This window comes from Quercus lobata, unplaced genomic scaffold (genome assembly GCF_001633185.2).
Source record: "Quercus lobata isolate SW786 unplaced genomic scaffold, ValleyOak3.0 Primary Assembly Scq3eQI_232, whole genome shotgun sequence".
NCBI lineage: Eukaryota > Viridiplantae > Streptophyta > Magnoliopsida > Fagales > Fagaceae > Quercus > Quercus lobata.
In genome coordinates this window covers 7799-20561 of record NW_022155084.1, presented here as the reverse complement: position 1 = coordinate 20561, position 12763 = coordinate 7799, and the positions used below count along the sequence as shown (strand labels likewise).

The window sequence follows — 12763 nt, the reverse complement described above, 5'->3', positions numbered from 1 at the left end:
TTTTTTTTTTTTTTTTTTTTAATTTTTAAATTTTTCTGAAACCCTACATGGGCGTGCAGGATCAAGCCTACATGCGTATGCATCATGGCTGCGCGTGCACACCGAGGGCTTCCTTGGCTTTACTTTTCCAAAAATAGATTTATTTGCTTATTAAAAGTTACATTTTTTATTTTAACATCTCTCAAGTCAAATTAACATCTGATTGGGCCCTAAACCAACTTTGGGTCTTAGAATTTTAGCATCATTGGGGAATGAGGTCCTGAGTCGTAAGTGGTACAAAATGCGGTGTGTGTGTGTGTGTAAACAAGTTTTTCAGACTCGGACCGAATCGGAAGGTCGAACCATGAAAACTAGGAACCAGATTAAAATCTAGTTTTTTAAGCATAGAGAACCGGGCATATGTGGCAATTCTGTGAACCCCTAAAACTAGGGTTAGACTGCACGAACCGGTGGCAAGAACCGTGCGGTCCAACTCCTTAGCAATTTTTTTATTTTTTACTTTTTATTTTTTTTATAAAAACAACTTAACACAATTTTATTCTACTTAATTAAATTATTCATCTCTTACAAGGAATAAAAAAAATTATAATTAAAATCCTTCAAAGATATTCAACTTTACTTCAAAAATTAATCATAAATTTTAATATTTTCATGGTTATTGTTTTATTTTATTAACTTTCTTATTTAATTATTAAATATATGTTTGAAAATCATTAAATTTCCCTCACATATATAGATATATTAGTCAATTTTGCTAGTTTTATAAATTTAATATCTATATTTAGGCTTTAATTAATTATGACGTCATCACGGTTCGACTTCGATTCGACCTCAAAAATCTTAAACCTCTCCCTTTTACGGTTCAATGAACAGTCCGGGTCTGAAAACCTTATATAATATATATATATATATATATATATATATGTTGATGCCCACTTTTGACAAAAAGGCCCAATGGGAGAAGAAGGCCAACAATATGAAGAAGATGGGGGAAAATAGTAAAGTAAAAACCAACAAGGCAGAATGGCAAGAATAGTAAATGGCCAGGAAGAAGCAAATGGGCCAAGGAAGCCTAAGGAATGAAGGTAGTAAACCCATGGGAGTAGTAAGAGGTGAAGAAGAAGTAAATGAGCCGGGGAAGCCTAAGAAATAAATTAGTAAATTCGTAGGGTTGGCATAAAGGCCAATAAGCTCGAAAGGTAATAAGAGGTAAGGATGTGGTAATCGGGCCGAAGAAACCCAAAGGATTTAGCAAAACCCATGGGAGTGAAAGAGGTAAGGAAGAAGAAAATGGGCCGAGGAAGCTCGAGGAATGAAATGGGTAGAAGAAGCCCAAGGGATGGAATGGGCTGGCTCAGCAGGAATGCTAGCCACTGAAGCCCAAAAGAAGAAAGAATGCAGAAAATGGACTAGTAAGAGCCTCAACCTGTAAGCCCAGAGGTAACAACAAAGCAAAAGAGAGGTAATATCATAGTAGGAGCAATGCAGCGACTTGGCAGGATCATCAACCAACCCACGGACATGCGAAAGAAGAGGACATGGGCTAGGTAGGAGGGAGAGGGCCCGTACCTAGGCAATGCCCAGTCCAAAGAGGAGATGGAATGCATAGAATGAAAGCCCAAAGGCCCATGTGTCTTTCACGCCACAGGAGTTAAACAGATACCAGAACATACAGCAAAACCAGACAAACCCAGAGGCAATGGCAAACACATGAAGGCCAGAAAAGTAATAGATTCAAACCGAAGTGGAGCATGCATACAGGGTTCAGGCACCACCTACTTGTACCCAGCCAATACAGGGAAGGTGTCCCACGGGTCAAAGATATGAAAGGGTGTGATCTAGTAATGGGGAGAAAAGGGGAGCCTATTTTAGGGTTTCCGCTTAAATTCTTTTGGGGAAAAATGTCTTACTAGGATGACATCTCACCCAAAAAAAGTAAACATGAGCTGGAATCACTAGATGCATGACATAGAGGTAGGTAAGGGAGAAGTTTAACCCTTATCCAGATGAAAGTTGTTGACACCCTGTTTTGCAACCCGTATTTAACCTTACATGGAGGGTAAAATGGTAATTTCACATTGGAAATATGCATCTTGATTCTGGTCATTAGGTCCTTAATCTCATTTCACCAAAATGATCTTGATGTTGTAACGATCAAATCAACTGGTCATGAGCCCTAATAGGACCATTAGATTGAAAGTTATTATCAAATCAAGTTTTAATAGCTGAGATACACTATTACAAATTGAGTCCGACTATATGTGATTATGAACAATTGATTTCAATTGGTTATAAATATAATAAATTTGAGATCAATGATGTGTCATAATTTGATTGGTTAGGACTACATTTTATGGTAGTGTCGCACACACCTAATCAACTAGATAGTTAAACATTAATTATTCAATGAGTAATTTGTGCAATTATCTTTTAATTAGAGTAAATTTGGAACCAATTAAGTCTGAAATGGGAGTGATTGAAGTTATTTAATGTTAATTGGGAGCTAATTTGGGACCTATTAATGTTAATTGTGCTGAAACCATTTTCTAACAAATGACCACTGCTCACCATTTCACCGATATCTCTCAGAATATTTTGAATCTGTGAATAATCTCCTTCCCTAGAAACTAGACATCCGGGGCTTCAATTTGAGTACAAGAATGAGACAATTCCGATCAGAATTGAGGTAGATATGATTTTTCAAAATTGGCTCTACAGGCTGTTATAGCAGCTACAGGAAAACCGAACTTTGCTTGCTCTTCACTCTCATCAATCTCCACATTTAATGCACCAGATTTCTCCAAAGGCTAAAATGAGGTCTAGGTTCATGATTCTTTACCAACCCTCATTAAATGGCCTTCCATTCATATTTCCTCCACCACTACTATATAAATCTCCCCTCCTTCATTCCAAGACACAAAAAATCCTCCCCCCCTTCTCTTTTCTTAAGTTCTAGTGAAATTGAGAAGTCTTGTCATATTTTGGTCTTCCTAAGACTCAAGGTATTGAGTGAGACTCACTCTCCCTCTCCTAACTCTTCTTTTCCTCCACCCTTAGGACCTCCATCAAGAATCCCCTCCTCCATTATATGGATCTTGCATGAAGGTATAATCTCCTTCCCTAATTGTTTGTTTATATTGCCATGATAAGAATTTAAGATTAAAACATGATAATTCCCTTGAATATGTTTGAATGTTCTTATGTGTTCTTTACATGTTCTTAGTTGTTCATCACATGTTCATGCATATCACTAGATTTAATCTTAAATCCACATAAAAAATATGAAAAACATGTTTGTTTAGTAATTCTTTCAAATCCTTGAATCTAGGTTATCACTATCCACACACATTCACTAGAGTTTATTTTTCAATTCAAATGTCATGCTTAATAAATTGAATTAGGGTTTATCACATGCACACATATTAAATTCAACATACAAATTGATTGACATATTGGATGATGTGATATGAATGTTGGCCACCATAGTCTAGAAGACTGGTTTCACCGGGCAAGGTGGGTGCCTAACACATTCCCATCTTGTAACATAGCCTCCGAGCTTAGATCAAGGGTTAATAGATCAAATACTTATCCATGTAATTTTTGATCTTTAGATTGTAACTAGGAAACAAAGTCATGTACTTTATCTTAGATTGTATCTAGAACCAAAGCCATGTAATTTTCCTATGATCAATGTAAATTCAATTTCAAATTAATAAAATGAGGAATTTTTCATTCATGGTTTTTTTATTTTTTCAATAATTAAATAAGTGGCAACTTCATTGTAAAACCCTTAATCTAAAGGGGGAAATATAACTAGTCGAACCTCCATTTTGAGAGGTAATAACACGACTCCACCCATTCACGTGGATTTGGCCCTACATCCCATAAAAACAAGCCGGGGGCGCGGTCTCTCACAAGAGTATTAAGAGAGGTAAGAGACAAAACCAAAACCATTTTTGTCTGGGAATGAGGCATGGTGTAGTCTATACAATGTAATAGTAGTGGTTGGGTAGCTAGCAAACCAGTGGACAGTCTTAGAAGGACACCCAAAATGAGCCAAAAAAGGTTAAGGGGTAAAATTGGTAAATTATGTCACGGCAGACAATATAAAAGGCCATAGGCGTGAACAATGAAGGAAGGGGGAAAGACGACAAGCAAAAAAGAGAGGTAGAAAGAAAGAAAAGGAAGCAGAGTAAACAAAGAAACAAAAAGAAAAAGGAATGATACAAAAATCCAAAAAAAGGGAAGAAACATGAGTGATAGAAGCAGTGGCATGCATCAATTGGCTACCCATTTCTCTCCCTCTCAATAGACCCACTCTCTGATAAGCTAAGAATTCAAGTTTAAGTCATTTAGGTCCTTTTTTCCAAAGTGTGTAATCTTTATGACAAAAGTTCCCTCTAAGGTTACCCACATTGGAGATCGATTCCCTTTTTGGGCTTGTGTTTGCTGAAGAGCTAAGTCCATTTCTTTGGCAGACAAATCCTTTCTTTCTTTTTTGATCAAAGACTAACTCGTTATCTTACTGCTAAAACTTTTTGACGTGGTCTTGTTATTCATAATCGTATTGCTCTATTCTCCCTTGCTATGTTATTCACATATTATTGTTATTAGTAGAAATGTTTTAGTTATCTTGCTGCATCGTGCTTCTGGCTGTAATACTTATAACAGTCTTTCCTAACGTGAGCACGCGGTACATGCAAGGTTCCTATCAAGATGCATTTGTATGGGGATGGTCCAACTTGCGCAGAAGCCGGCTTAAGGTGTGTTTCAATTAAGCCATTTCCAACTCTCCTACCTCAGAATCACAGGCCATGGTACAGTAGCAGAAATCAAGCCCAAAACACAAAAAAAAAAAAAAAAAAGGCCCACCACAATATATATATATTAATAGGCAAAGCTTAGAAAAATTCCAATTAGATATTAATTGGATTATCAATTTTGCACCACGTGTCCCATTTAATTTTTAATTTTGTGCCAAATGAATTATTGATTGTAAAAATCTAAAAGTCCAAATCCAATTAGATTCTAAATTGGATTTCAATTGGAGTCCAATTTTCGGCCATGTGTCCATCTAAGCTTTTAATTTTTGTGGTAAGTAAATTATTGGGTGCAAAAACCAAAAAGTCTAAAATAAATTAAATTCTAAAATCCATAAAGTTTAAAAACTATACATTTCTAAAATATAAAATGAGAAACCATTACAAATTTTAGAAATGTATGATTTAAAAAAGTGTAAATTAATACAATGTATAATTTGAACCGTATAATTGTAACTATTTTTAATTATACATGTGCATACATACGGGGTTATATACTAGTTTTAATAATGAAGAACTCATACTTGCATTGGCAAAACAGATTAAAATCAAAATTTGATTTTCCTTGGGTTCAAATGTTGTTTAGAGTCGACAAGTAAATGTTAATTTTAGTAAAGTACTAAATTGAAGGGTTGTAGTAAGAGTAATGGTAAGATAGATAGGGAATAATAGGGAAGTATGATGATAAGGTGGGAAATATTAGCAAAATTAATTGCTAAGCTTCCATGATTATTTATTGTATAGATAGCCTGGTATGACCCCTTCACTCTTGAAATTCCAGTTCCGTCCTTAGTTTTAAAGGGAAAAATAAAGTAGCTTTTTAAGTCTAGCATGCGTGCTCAAATTTTGAGTCCTCCCTAGATAAGTCAAATCTATTTAGATTGTTAGATGGAGTCACTAGAAATCTTCCAAGATGTCTCTTCACTTCTATATCTTCCAAATTTGTATTGGAATGTACATGCTTTGGGCTTGAAAAGTAGTCTACAAGTTTGAAAATAATGGTTCCTTGTTTGTTAAGGATGACTATCTTATAGATTCATTCTATAATCTTATTGACAATCTTCATCCACGTTCTTAGTTATTTCCAATCAAACAGAAAGTGCACGTTCTTAGTTACTGGTTTGCATCTAGGTCCATCACTTACATCATTTTTTTTTACTTACGAATAACCACTACTCGTCGATCACTACATCAATAATTTATAAAAATAAATAAATTGTAACTCTAGCATTTTCCTCTTTTTAAAAGCCATAAAAAAGTTATATCTAAAATATAAAACAAAATATTTAAGCCCAAAAAATTTAGCCCAACAACAAAAACTACATATAGCACATTTAAAAGATATTAAACCTAGTCAACCAATTTTACATAAAATAAATTGTCTGGCCCTTTAATAAATTTCAAACTAAATAATTTTGTCCTTACTTTGAATGCATTAAAGACAACAAAAATTAAATTTAAAATAAAAATAAAAATAAAAAACTTCAATGGCCAAGCAAAAGCAGAGCCGAAAGCCAAAGCAGCCACAGTTAGAAGCAGAACCGCCTCCTTTTACTACTAGCTAGGTAAAGTACTTTGCCTAGTAATAAATATAAACTAGCTAATTAATGTTGATCACACAATTGAGGCCTCCATCAAGGATCATAAGTGTTGGCCGTTAAAAAATTTAACCACTTGATTGTAAACTACATCCTTGGCATTCCCTCCCATGATGAAATCTGCGTGAGCATAATCCTTGATGAACTGAACTGAGAGCTTGTCTACATCATGGGACTTTAAATCATCAAGTAAATGTTTAACATCTAAGACATCAGAGAGTGCATCTTGGCCACCATAGCTAAGGAACATAGGAAGGTCATGGGGAATGTTGGAGAGGTTATAAATTGGTGGCATGGCTTCCCCATAATGCATCAAATTATAGTCATGCCTCCCATAGTTGTATTTTGCCACAACACCATTTCTAACAGCTGCAAATTTATAGTTCAAAATCTTCCTCAATTAGTTATTCATAAGTAAATATCAATGACTTTCCTGGCAGTTTGTAACAAAGACTACCTAAAAAGAAATATTCGTGGTGAAGTACTAAGAAATAACATTAGTAAAGTGACATGCAACTTCCAGTTCCACACTTCCACTGTATAAAATGACATCAAAAATAGTATATACAAACTCATTCTTCGTGTAATATTTCACCTTAAGCCTTTTGATCACATGAATTTTCATACCCCAAAATAGTAAAAAGCCATATACAGTCTCAATGAAAAGAAAAAAGTTTAAAATGCGCATCACAAGAATCAGCGTAAAAAGTTATAGTTCAGAAACAAACTTACTTTGAGAAAGGTGCACCATGTTCATGATTGATGTTGGCTGAGGTTCATTCATCAGGAAGAGATCAACGGTTGAGGAATTAAGGCAGCAATTTTTCCCTTGATTGAACACAAAGTTGGTACCATTGCATGAGTTAGTTCCTTCAAAAATATTTTCAGTGTATAAAATCCATTGTACTATTGAAGCTACCGATCAATGCAGAGACTAATACCAGTTAATGCGGTTACTAAGTCGGAGCAGTCAACCCCTGGATTATCACATAGAAACTTGAGAAAGTCACCCCCAGCTTCCCTATATAAAAGGATTTGCAGATCAAAACCATCAATTTAGAACATTGTAATTCTATAACATGAAGTAACTTCTATATCATCAGTAACTCTTGGGACTCTTACCCTTTGGGATTGAACTCTGCTAGACCAAATAGCCTGCCGATCTGTTGTCAAAATCAAGCATTTCTGTCATGTGCATGCTGTTTATTCTTGTTTAATAAATTAACATTATGTGGGGCATCATTGATGACCTTACCTCACCAACAAAGGATTTGGCAGCAATATTGCCAAGTGCAGTTTTCATGTGGCTCAAATAAGCAATAGGACTCAACAATGCTGCTGATTTCAGCTGGTTCACTAGTTTACCTTCCGAGAAGGATGCCAAAGCTGTTAAAGTTCCCTGTCAAAGATTGCCCAAGTGTCGAAATTTTAATAGAATACAGTGGGCAGTTTTTTCTAGTTATATATTCCAAACTTTTGAACATCACACTACTAGTACTCTCTCATTTTCAACAGAAAGCTTGGACAAATTTATTAGTATATGGCTAAAGTCATTAATGCTAGACGTCCACATAATTAAGATAACAAAACGATTCATAGCATTGCAAAGGCTTTTTTGCAAATCTAAGAATAATGAATGTCTTAGATTCAAAGTGTAACATTTGTAGCTTTGAAGGGGTGCATAATATGATGATGATGCTCACCAGGGAATGGCCCACGTAATTAATCTTCTGCCCTGTTTGGCCATACACATAGTCAAAAAGAGCTGGTAGCTCAAAGGAAACCAATTCATCCCATGACCAATTCCAGAAAGCCTGTCATATTTACAATATTGACAAACCATGAATAACAAACAATAAAGAAGATGAGGGGAATATCTTTTATAAAAGATATACTAAATTACCCATGTAACATTTAAAAAAAAAAATTACCCACTTACCAACTCAATTCTCAATCTTTTTTATTCTATTATATATATATATATATATATATATAATGTATCAACCCAATAAGTATATAGGATATATGATTTAACTAGGTGTGACCACAAGCTAGGCTTGTTTTCACTTATTTGTCCTGCTCAAAGGTGACCCTAAAATTCAACAAAATTCAAACCCAATTCTAGTTTTAACTGTTACAAAATTAAGTGATTTTTTTTGCCGAATATAAGCCAATTTTTTCAAGGAAAAAAAAAAGTTTACCTTCAAAAACCTACATATGTCCTAAGATTTGATTCTTTTAGACCTCCAAATAGGTACAATTAATGCCACACTCATTAGTGTTCCTAGATCCTTTCCTTTTTTTATCGTGCTCTATGATGAACCTATATCCAAACCCAAAATCTAACAAAAAGAAATTCAAACCAATTTCCTGAGTTCTAATCAATGTCTATTCAAGTAATTGCGTTTCTGTTTTGATACTGACATCCACGTGGGTATTGCTAATCAACTACCGCACTCAGACTTTCAGAGCCTTTTCGTTTTTTTCTATTTTGTTTTCCTTTTCTTCTAATCAGCAGCAAGTGGGAAGCAGCCAGAACCTTTCATGGTCGAAAATCAAGGAAATTGAATCCTTATAAAACAGTGATCATTTAAATTAAATCATGTTATATATTCAGTTATTGGAAGATTTTATAATTTGAATTATTTGATCTTTGAAAAAAAAATTATTTCCTTTTCTTTTAATTAAAGATTTTTTTATTTTTAATTTTAATCAAAGTTGGATCCTTTATACAAGTAGGATATTAATTAGAATTTGGCTAATATATCTTTCTACTTAAAACTGGTACTATCACACTTTCCCTTGGCATCAAACTCATCTTAAATTTTTCACCATAATTGATGTGGCAAATTATTAATAATAAATGAAAGAAAAAAAATTAAATAGTGGATTCAAAAAATTAGTAATAATTTGTCAATTGTTATGAAACAATATTGTGAATTTTTTTTTTTTTTTATATGAAACATTTCTCTAAACAAAAACAAGAAACCACTATTATCTATCATCATATGCAGCATAAAATAGTTTTATGAAGTAATTAAATTGATGAGTAGTAAAGGGAAAGAGGAACAGAACTGGTTGGCTAGGGACCAAGGAGACATGTCGTCGGCTTAATCTGGTCCCTCTGGTGTTAGAAATCCACACATCAAACCCGTTATCAGCTAAAATTAATGGTAGATTTTGCTCTGGAGAATTCAGAAGCCATGTCAATCCATCCTGCACCAAAAAAATAAATAAATAAATAAAACCAATCAAACATGCACCACGTAACTACATCGTTGAAATTCACAAACAACAAAACAAAATTGCCTTCCCATCAAAAAACAAACAAAATTGCCAGCCCATATCTCAGTTTATGTGAGACTTTGCATGTTGTGGCTCAAGTAATAAGAACACACGTAATACTGTAATAGTTCACACAAGTTAAGATGCTACGTAGAGATATCTTCAACTCTGGTCTAGTCAGATGGAATGGAATTATGAGTGAAACAGTGCATGATTTTGCGGACTGTTAGATTTTAACAGGGCACCTTCAACATTTCTGCATAGATTAAGTCTAGTACTATAACTAATTTTACAACTTTGTCACAATTTTGCAATATGACGACTTGTGAGTAGTGAAATAATGAACTCATATGGACTCAATATTTTATTTCCACCTTTTACAACTCATCACATAAACAAATTATGACAAAAATTATGGAATTTGTTGCGGTAGTAAACACACTCTTCTACCTAACCTTCCTTTTGTCGTGGTGGCTATAAAACTTCAACTGGATTATTGGAACAATCAACTAGTATTAAAACAAAACAAAAAAACATAAACATAAACAAAAACAATAAAAAAAAACTAGTATTAAAAACAGACCCATATCGCCTTGGTAATGTAAACATGACTTTTGTTGTAAATACCTTTTAGCCGTCATGGAAATTTTGTAGCGCATAGACTAGCCAGACGCGCTATTTGTAACCATTTTCTTGTTTGGATGGAGGACGTCCCTCATGACATCCTTGATGTGTATAACTTTGATTTGATCTCAGTTAATTAACCTTCCTCCCCTCCCCTTTGGGGGGTTTTTCTCACAAAAAAAAAAAAATACCTTTTAGCCATACACACACACACCAAAAAAAAAAAAAAAAAAGTGATTAAAATGGGATATGTTCACATTTGAAGAGATATAGACATATATTAGTGGTATGTTGGTTGACTTAAGAATTAGCACGATTAAGGGTTCAAACCTAATGGAAAATCTCTAGTTGGATTAATCGGTTAATCTAATCATCCAACTTAAAAGTTCAAATTTGTAATTACACAAAAGTTTTACTTTTTTTTTAATCTCTTATTCTACACTGAATTTATCATTATAAAAGAATTTTTTGGATTAATTTTATACATAGTTTAGATTTTATATTATAAATCTAAAACTATATTTAATTTTAAATGATGTGATACTATATTGATTTTGCACACCATTAATTACTTTTAAAAAACTTAACAAAATGGACTATCTGTTTCATATATAACGTTTTGTTGCAAGGGTAGAATAAATTATGTATCCAACAATATCTCTGGGCAAATTCGTTTTCACCTTTGTGCACAAACATTCATCTTTCTTGTGAGCAAATTTACCTTTACAATGTGGTGACCAATGACCAACCTCACATTTTAATGGTTACTTTGTAAGAGTCTAATATGACTTCACATATCATCAACGTACATGCGTAACCTAACTCATTTTTTCTTTAAGTAGATGCGTAAATCATGCATTCCCTTTTATAAGACACTTTTGTTCCAGGCTTTTCTTTTAGCTAACTTGGACCTCATCATATGCTTATAAAGGAAACCAAACATTCAAAGCGGAATCATTCCAAAGTTTTTACTTTGACAAATTAAAGCAGATAGACTAAATATAGAGTGCTCCATAATGTGCAAACTGACGCGGATTTGACCCTTTTTTGTGTCAAGACTCAAGACCATGGTGTCAGGTTTCACACCAAAAAAATGGCATAGTTTCCTGGGGAAGACTAGACTATTCCTCTTATTAGTCCTCACTCCTCAAAACAGAACTAGAAAAAACCCCCACCTTATTAATTTTACATGCATGAAACACTGTCAAAAAATAACTAAATATGTGTATATATATATATATATATATATATCATTCACTTACGACAGTAACCCCATGCTGTATTAAGACTGGTTGCTTCTTAGTCCCAGCAGTACCCCCAACACGACCTTCTGGGATCCTTTGCACACTGAGTATATACCCATCTTTGGTTGTCACCTGAAAATTAAATTTACATGCACACATTAAGTCACATCTATACTTATGTTTGATTAAAAGATCTGGTTAATGTATGTCCTAAAGGTATACGTTAAGTCTTCTATTTTTAGAAATATTTTCTCAAAAATTGAAAAAAATTATCAATATTTTTTCAATTCTCTAGAAATTTTTTTTCAAAAATGATTGATTAAAAGCCAAACTATAATATATGTAATAGTTATGCATGAGAAATTTACTTCATGCTCCTCGCATTTGTAGCCATGTACAGTCACTGAAGATGCGCATAGACCATTCTCTGGTGAAGCTACAGCATCTTTGTTTAGGCCAAAGGAACCACGAATTGAGCCATGTGCTTGATGAGGCTGAACTGCCAAGACTAGGACATAGAAGCTCCAAGCAGCCAAACCCAACAAGCCAGGGACACCCATATTAATTGTTGGTTTTGTGTGATAAGTTTGAGAATGAAGCTTCCCTTTATATAAGAGTAAAAAAGAAAGAAAGATTATTACAATTATGTGGGAAAACAAATTGGTTTTCTTTCTTTCTTTTTGGCTAACTGACCAAAATTATAAAATACTTGGCACTTTTCACGTTCTTTCCACTGAGAAAGGAATGGGTTGGCGTGGCCGTGTGGGTCCTAGAATATTTCTAACTAAGCAAATGGATATGGAGGAATCATGACTCTCAACAGTCTCTTATATAGCTACAAATTTCTGAAGCTAGAAACAGATTGAGGATATATAGGAGCTGTTTGTTAATGTTACGTGTGAGTGAAAAAGTGTGTAAAAATACGTGTAATATTATTTAAAAAACGGAAAACATGTGTTTAAACACATGTACCAAGCAGGCTCATAGGAACTAGTCCTATCAAAGGCAAATTTGAGGGAAAGCAAATATAGACATAAAAGACAATATATCATATATATATATATATATATATGGTATTTTTATTGAGATTTACTTAAATTTGACGCTATAGTTTCAAATCCATATCATATTAACTTTATATAAGATGTATGTGATGCATGTCTTGTTTATTTATGCCATGATTAATTTACAA

At 33.8% G+C, this 12763-nt stretch overlaps 1 protein-coding gene across 1 annotated transcript; it reads right to left on the bottom strand.

Annotated features, from left to right (window-relative positions):
• Nucleotides 1-6297: 6297 nt before the first annotated feature.
• Nucleotides 6298-12131, bottom strand: LOC115973694 (triacylglycerol lipase 2-like). The gene is made up of 9 exons (XM_031093955.1): nucleotides 11940-12131; nucleotides 11590-11703; nucleotides 9494-9634; nucleotides 8122-8232; nucleotides 7674-7817; nucleotides 7541-7581; nucleotides 7360-7439; nucleotides 7151-7246; nucleotides 6298-6787 (listed from the first exon to the last, which is right to left on the bottom strand). Exons 1-9 carry the CDS (start codon nucleotides 12129-12131, stop codon nucleotides 6462-6464), a joined length of 1245 nt encoding a protein of 414 aa, XP_030949815.1. The 3' UTR covers nucleotides 6298-6461.
• Between the last annotated feature and the right edge of the window lie 632 nt (nucleotides 12132-12763).